The 8,640-nt window shown below is 38.7% G+C and overlaps 1 protein-coding gene across 1 annotated transcript; it reads right to left on the bottom strand.

Moving 5' to 3' along the window:
- Positions 1 to 8,127: 8,127 nt before the first annotated feature.
- Positions 8,128 to 8,604, bottom strand: LOC108376613 (endochitinase-like; the record flags this gene model as incomplete). Its single annotated transcript, XM_017632839.1, has 1 exon — positions 8,128 to 8,604. A coding segment is annotated over one exon (477 nt), but the record flags the coding sequence as incomplete, so codon positions are not given.
- Between the last annotated feature and the right edge of the window lie 36 nt (positions 8,605 to 8,640).

Below are 8,640 nucleotides of genomic sequence, written 5' to 3'. Positions count from 1 at the left end.
TACACGGTTACTCGAAGCTTGTCAATGGACTTGGCGATGGATGGACGAAGGACAGCGGTTTGAAGTGCGACACTTGACCGGCGCTCAAAGGCGTCGTCCGGCATTCGAGTGAGGGGCAAGGAAGCTGCCGGCACATGCAGCAGCACATGTCGCGTGCGTGCAACGCAAATGTGCTGCAACTCTATGGCAAGCAGGAGACGGAGGCTGAGAGTGTGCCGCACTATGCGTCGTTAGCTGTTTGTGTGTGCAGGGACAGGGCAGGCGGGGACTGGCGAAATATGATAGCACTGCGGCAAATGGCCAAAGCAAGCAAAAAGTCTCGCCGCTCAGCTCCATTTGTGCGATGCAGGCAGTGCTTTGTTTGTGCGCTTGTACAATATGCTCGTCAAAGACAAATTGTGTATAAACATGAAGAACGCTGCAGCTGAGTTACTCACTCATGCTCTATTTGCCGCTGCAGTTATTGCCGTGTTGCATGCTTCGCTGGCTGCTTCCGCTTCCACAGCCGGAACCATTTAAATTGTAGCGCCATTTGCGGCAATTTCTTGCACACTATAAGTGGAAATTTTATTTTCTCAGGCATTCTTGCGTTGTTTCTTATGAAATGTTTCTTTTGTTTTAGTTTTCACTGCAATCTAGAAAATCCATCAAGGGTTATTGCGGCCGAAAGACTGCGCAATGAGAATGGAAGCCTAATCGCGCGTAATCATCAGCACCCACTCATTCAGCAAAGTAAATATGTACGTACATAAGTGGTAGGGGCATCCTTGGCAGCTGGTCGAAATAAAAATGTCGGAGTTGTTGTTGCTTCTCGAATTAACTACTTATCTGTTTTGATCGGCGCTGCATGATCAACCGCCTGATGCACCGCCGCTGGCTGGCTGGCTGGCTGGCTTGGTGGCTTAATGTATTTATAATTGCTGCTTGTGGCATGTCCAACTGTCAAGCGGCCAAACCAGCAAAACATCAGCGCACCAATCGAATGACGAATGGAAAAAAGTGTTATTTGTGCAAGTAGCTGGACAGACGATTTCATTGATGCGCCCAGGCATTCAGACATTCATTGAGTTATTTCTACCGCGCCGCTATGAACGCTCAAACAAGAAAACTCACACGGCAATTCTTGTAGTTGGTGCCGAGCGATCGGAAGCTATAGGCGACGGCAAGAATAAAGTATGTAATAAAATGCAATAATAAAAACAAACTAAAAGTGAAGTGGCAACAACATGCTCTGGCAGGAAGGCAGGCAGGCAGGCAGGCAGGCAGGCAGGCGGCAATTATAAATGGCAATGTTGCGCGTTGGCAGCAACTACAACACCAAAAATACATACTTGCGTAATTAATAAAAAGAAAAAATGAAAAATACATATTGATATAACAACATCTGCAGCCAACAACATGTGACAATGGGTTTTTAAGTTCACCGTTTCACGCTGCTGCTGTTGGCTGTTATCTAAAATCAGCTAAAATGTTGTTTCAAGTCAAAGTTAAAAGGCCAGTGTTAGTATTGGGTTTGGCAATGTTGCGGATTTCTGTCAGAAACCCGAAAAAAGTCGAACTTAAATTAAACTCACTTTGAACGCTCGACCATAAATAAATGAAAATCATTTCCGTTTTGGCCACTAAAATCAGGTAGTCTTACTGAAACCAACACATTTCATTAATGGATCTCGGTTAAACTCGAAATGTTTCCCAATTACGCTAACATTACAACAATTGGGCTAACATTAAATATTTATATCCATATGTTTGTAAAGATTTTCTATTGTATTTCAAATTTTTTTTTTCTTCCGAAAATCGAAATAAAAGTGCTCAAGATGCCATTCCAGCCTGGAAGTGTTGTGTTTGAAATGTTAAAAAAATTTAGAAACAGCTGTTATAGTGGTAAAACTAAGTCATGTATCATTCTTCACAGGGACGACAAATGATCAAAATATTAAATAATCTGAACACGTATTTATATATACTCGTTTATAAAATTTCAAATATTGAAAATGTGTTTAAGGGTGTACCCTATGAGCCCCTTTTCTAGCTGCCGTTCGAAGATGGCAAGTATTAAAACTTACTAAGGCGTGCACTTTGTAAGTTAGGATTAGGTAGATAAAGTTCCGTTTAAGGTGGTTTTCACACTTTCTTCAAATGACGGAGCAGTGTTTCTTTACCCAGTTACATATACATACTTATCTAATCACAGAGTGTCTATTCCGTAGATTTCAGCAAAGTGTAATAAGGTCTGGGGATTTGGCGAATATGGAGATTGTCCGTTTTGCTCTTTATCATATCTATTTATACAGAGTCTGTATTACAGACCTTATTCACAGTGTGGCCATGTTTTGAATTTCAAAGAGCACTGAAACCCAAGAAAATCGCGTTTTTTCTCGAAAAAAGCACGAAATATATATTGGAGTATTTAATGGACTTTATATGCATGGAAAATTGTATTGTAGGGATGCCGATTCAAATTAATAAAAAAAAAAGTTTTTCTGTTTTTTATAAATTCAAATATCCTCCTTCAAGCCACGTTAAGATTCTTGTTCTTATTCCCTAATTTGCAGCTGTGTCCAGCGTTACCGACTCGTTTAGACAAAGCAAAATTGACCAATTTTTCCTAACTGTTTAAATGTTATAATTTTCTTCGATTTGCTTAATTTTTTCTACAGTTCTTATCAAATGAAAGAAAAGACCCGGAAATGAAGTTTCATTAGGTCCATTCAATATCAAAAATTGTTACGAATTGTTACTAGTACTAGCAAGTTTTTACTGCAAATGCATTCAATAACCCAAAATATTTGCAAGAGAGAGCACATTTGGGAGCGTAACAGCCCGAGAGAGCGGCAAATTCTTGCAAGTAAAAATTTTACTAGCAGGAATTTGCAGGAGTCAAAAAGTAAGGTTATGTTTCAAATTCAAATGTAAACAAACTGATGAAGAGGATGATTTGATGAAACATAATTAGTGAAATGAAAATACTACTAAATCTATTATATATTTTTTATTTTTATGACGATGTGAACTATTCCGAATTAAAAAGAAAATTGCGCGCCAAAACTTTACCGTCCGAAAGTGTCAAAATGGCTTAGGTTGCAAGTTTTTACTAGTTTTGCGTTCAATAACTTTTTCTGAAAATATTCTCTTGCTCTCAATTTTACTCTCTATGTTTATTTCTATTTTCACTTATTACTTATTTTAACATAGTTTGATCTCTTTTTGCCCGAATTTGGTTTATGTCTTTGATAATCCAAACCTTCAACCAACTTTCCGACTGTTAGTCTGTTCCCGTACTGCAGGATTTAATCAACCCGAGGTCAATCTAGGTATGCAAACTAAAGATTTCTTAACACTCTTTCGTTTAACATTGATAGTTTAATATTTCATTGTGTTTAAGTTAACTAAATTCGACTTTGCAAACAGGTGGCATCCCTATTCAAAATATTTACAAATTACTACCTTCTTAAACTCTTTTCGTCTGGCGTTCATATGGTAATACATATTTCTATTACTTCTTAATTCAAATTGAATTTAATTTTTTAAACCGACGGCAACCCTCCTAAAGTTAAGTTAAGAAAAAAAGCTTTTCAATCCCATCTCGATTAATACTCATTTGGTAATAATTGGTTTAAGTTCTTAAATATTTTGAGTTAATTTTTTAAAAAGGTGGCAACTCTTACATCTCCACAGCTCAGGTTCTTTAATTTTATACCTCACTTTTTAAAATCGAACCAACGGTTCGCATCTAATGGCATTTATTATTAAATAATTTGTGTTAAGTTGTTTAACAGGTGGCAACTCTTAAAAAAAAAATAAAACAATTTGCACATCTACAGGTCAAGCGCTTTAATTTGACAACCTATTTGTGAAAATTAAGCGAACGGTGCAGATCTTATGTCCGCCTAAGTTGGACTAAGAGGAATTTACCGCAATATGGGTGTCAGGCGGAACTGGTTTAAGAAAGTTACCATTTGTTTAAAAAGTTAAATTAATAACTTTAATTACCTGAATAACTTCTTACAATATGGGTATCCATCGGAATGGTTTTGAAAAGGCTTCATTTCTGAACTAAATGTAAACGGTTTTAACTTGAAAATATTTTGAAGACTGCTAAAAAACATTTGAAGATCTAGGTTTTGGCTGAGTTTAAGTATGTTGAAGAAGAATGTAGCACCCAGACATTTGAGGTACTCAGCACAGCGGGTGAGAGGAATCTGTATAAAATAAATCTTGACGTAGAATGGACTTTTTGCTAAACAGCCAAAAATAAAAAAAAAAAACAAATGTACTACGCGTTTATACAATGAAAAAGCCGCACTTGCACTTGCCACGCCTTCAGCAAATCCACACAACTGCTTATTAAAGGATTAACTAACTACAAGGCGCCTGCGCAAGGTGCTTAATTACATAGCCATTTGTTTTCCAAGCGGAACCTTTGTCATTACACAACTTCTGAAAGAAATTAAACTGCAAATTACAATGTAGCGCACATTTCGTGGCCAAGTAATTTTGAGATATCTACGTACAAAACCACACACACCAATCTATCACAGTCCATTCAATTTTTTGTACATTTACGAGTACTATTTGACTTTGCCAACTGCCACAAGCAATCAATTGTGGCACTACGCGTTGTGATGGCACCAGAGTGCCACACCTACCCAGACAGCGAAACTAATGCTAAAATTGCACACAACTCCCAAAAACAAAAAAAATAAAAAAAACGAAGTATCAATGAAATGTACGAGAATGAAGTAGCGGCGCAAAGGCTCATTGGAAAAGAGAATGCCAGATGACTGCAACCACTCCACTCCAATAGCTAATGTTATATGCACTTTTAGTGTTCCCTTGACGTGTCGCATGTGTTGCAAGTTACTTTTGCTTCAGATGAACTGCAATTGTCCGACAAGCAAGCCAATAAAAAAGTTTACAAAGACAAGCACAAACATGCTTCGAACTTAGATAAAATTAGAGGGGTAAAGTGAAACAGCGAAAGTTGAGTGGCAAACGGCTTGGCAGACGGCGACGCCAAAAAAAAAAACATTCACACTGGCAGCGGTGCGAACATGTGTCATGAGAGTCCTTTTACCCATCATCAAGAGCTACAACAAAACCAACAACGCTAAAAAGCGGACTGGCTGTGTGTCATTTCTAATTGACAGACTTTCTCAAAGGATCACATGTGAACATGCCACAACGAAGCAGAGGGGACTGTCAGCGGGGATGCGCTGAATCAACCGGTCAACATTCGGTGCAGTGCCGGTGTGCGCGACGCCAACACTGTTCAACTGATCGTGATCATAAAAATTCGACTTAATGAACGTGTTGCAGCATTGTCGCCGCCGCCAAAGCCGCAAGTGATCATGCGACATGCGCAGAGTGCGCTACATTCTTTTGAGTTCACCGTGAATGCGTTGGTAAATGATGTACACCTCAGCTATACATACATACATACATACATATGTACTTATGTTTGTACTACTCACACCAACGGCATTCATTGCCAGTAGTCAGAGATTAGATATGAGAAACAAAGGGATACACTATTGCGACTGCTGGCGCACTGTATTCGGCCACTTGATTGACGTCAGCCGGCTGCTGTTGCGCGGCTGCACGAAAGCAATGCGGATACTCTAGCTGTGCAGCTACACACTCGAGCGCAAAACGAAGTGTCCACGACTGCACAATTTAATGTTCTAAGGGTGGGTAACTCTGTAAATTTTCGTGTGCTGACTCAGTAACTCCAACTCACTTTAATGAGTCAGCACAGTGAGCTGGCACAAGTGTGCTATCGCACAATTGGTGTTCATTTGCAAAATAATTCCCTACTTAGCTTTGCTTGAGAGTTGTCACATAAGAATCTGTTAAATGTGCTATGCATGTAAGCGGTTACCCAACGCATAGCACTTCACATGTAGAATTCTGTTTGGTTTTGATTTTTACGTAAAAATGGTATAGCAGTGCAAGTATGCATAACTTGGCTATTCGCCTTGCTTCTTTTTAAATTTGGTAGTCGTATATGGTGATGGTTAGTCTAGTAATGCCATCTATTATGGTACTCTTTGGAAGATCGTATTGTGTGAATGTGTGAGCTCATCAATTGAGTTACCACATCGACACAGTTCTAAACAATGCAAGCCGCACCGAGCTATGCAAGTGTCAGCACATCAACTGAGTTACCATATCGACTCTGTAGCACACTGAGCTATACATTGTCAGCACATAAACTGAGTTACTGAGTTACAAATTTTTTTAAAGGTGAGTCTGAGCGTGCGGCACAGTTCTAAGAGTCAGCACAGTAACTCAGCACAGTGCTGAATTACCCACCTCTATAATGCTCTATTAAAGGCTCCCATTACGATAACAGCGCCGAGTGCTCAAGTGTGCGCTTGAAGTTGTTGCATTTGAAGTGCAGTAGTCGGCATAGATAAGAACGCGTGTGCGCTAGTGGCGCTCTTGAAGTATTGCCGCAACAAATGCCTCGAAAGACCAAATGATGCCGATAGACAGTCGGCGGGTAATGGCTGGCGTGGAGAAAAGGAATGCAGCGGTCTAACTATGTATGTATGTATGTACATTAGATCATCCCAGNATATGACATGCAATCAACGCGCTTTAATTATGTACGCTTAACGACAGATATTTTGTTTGATAAAAAATAGCAGTGAGTTCTTGAAACAACTGGAAATAGTACTGAGGGGAAAGCATGAATTTAATTTTTTTTAATTTAAAACAATTGTTTTCCATAGCAAAAACTCATCTTCTTGATTGTGAGAAAATTCTCCTTAATATGCTTCCTGTTTTCATTTCCTTTTTTCGGGGCTGTCTGTCTAATTTACTTTGGTGTTTCCCTCCTCAGTTAAAATTTGTTAGTCTTTGCTGGGCATGGGAATTTGGAATTTAGATATCGCTAGCTTAGAGTGAAAAGTTGCTAAGTACTAATTTAAAAATTTTGCAGGAGAAGAAAACAACTTCTTATAGAGGGATTCGATTTTTAAAAAGATTTCGTACTATTTTGGTCGTATCGCATTTTCAGACTTCTTTTGGACTAAGCAAATTTTTATTTCATTAAATATAAGCGAGAAAACATAAAACAAGGACCTTTTATCGAAATAATGCTTTTTTAATTTTTCTAGCCAAAATATCAAAATATGAGTTTTCATAGAAAGTGGACTTAGCTACCTTTCACTCTAAGCTAGCGATATGTACACATGTACTATATTTATGTGAGTACATAACTACAAAAAAGAAAACGAGTGTATTGAGCTACACATACATACATATTTATGTATGTAACTGTACGTGTGTTGTGGGNGGTATAGAGGTATAGCGGTTCAAAAGTTACAACACTTCAAAGTTGAAAGTGGATACATTTGTACACGGGTGTGTGTTCTAGCATTATATATGCAAACATATGCACACAATCTTAGGGTTAATCATATTTTCAAAGTGGACATAAATTCGTTCCAACGAAATAACAGTTAAATCACAATTTAACAAATCCATACGTTATAAGAAATTCTAATTCAACCAGGGACCAAAATAACAGTCATCTGCTTTTTTAGTTGTTATAAAAGTCCGGGGCGAAATATTGGCGTAGAGTTAATATGTTTCAGAAATATTTTGGTGGAAGTAGTAAAATATGTATAATATATTTTATAATTGCGGTTGAAAACCACGATGTTTTTTTGGTGATGCACCCTAATGTACATACATGCAGATATTTATTAAAAAAATCGTTATAATATCCTAAAGTACAAAACCTCGTATCGACATTTGCTGCCAAAAATTGGATTTACTCACACAAGCTCTTGGCTCAATCCATATCCATTCGTCCTGAAATATACTAACCAGAAATGCGATTGGTTTATGAACAAAGAGAATCAATTTGAAATATGAGTGTTTTTACTCTCTAGAAAATAATTTATGCAACCACACATACGTGGTTTTGCATTATCTGCATTGCAAGCATTAAAAAGTTATACTCTCATTCTCTCCGTGGGCAGCAGTACGCTATTCGCTTTGCAGCAACATTTTATTTGTTTAATTTTATTTCGATTTACAAAGAGAAACTCACGAGTGATTACGCCTGCTGATCGAAAGATATACTTTCAGACTTAACCCTCTGCCCAGCGGCACTTAAGCTGACGTTGTCGGCTCTGGCACCGTGTAATTGTGTAAGTTACTATAGAAAAGATTTAGAAGTGCATTCTTTTGTCCACACAATCCACGGAAGTCATCCAAATCGATGACCCATGTCATGGCGCCAGCATAGCCCTTTTCCTTGATAAAGTCCATTTTAATTTGCACTGATTCCTCGTTTTCGTAGCCAACCCATTGAGTGTCCTTGTACGCGTAGGGTACCTTTCCTTCATCATCCCATTCAACGGTCCATCCCAAGGAGGCATTTTGCACCTGGGTACAGATTTCGTAATAGGCTAGGAAGCCGGCTTCTTGAGTGTAAGCTCCTGCATTGCCCGCTCCAGTGATGGTAGTGCCGAGGGAGTAGTTATGGTTGGATGCGCTGAGTGTAAAACTGCGACCATAGAATGGCACACCGACAACTAATTTATTTGCGGGACAGCCCGAATCCTCCCATAGTGCAAGAGCGTCATGCTACGGATGGGGAATTCCAAGGTGAATGTCCTATTT

Source organism: Rhagoletis zephyria, unplaced genomic scaffold (genome assembly GCF_001687245.7).
Source record: "Rhagoletis zephyria isolate East Lansing unplaced genomic scaffold, Rhagoletis_zephyria_1.1 Rzeph_scaffold_10720, whole genome shotgun sequence".
Classification (NCBI taxonomy): domain Eukaryota; kingdom Metazoa; phylum Arthropoda; class Insecta; order Diptera; family Tephritidae; genus Rhagoletis; species Rhagoletis zephyria.
Note: the sequence above shows the minus strand (reverse complement) of the source record. Positions and strands in the feature narration are given on the sequence as shown.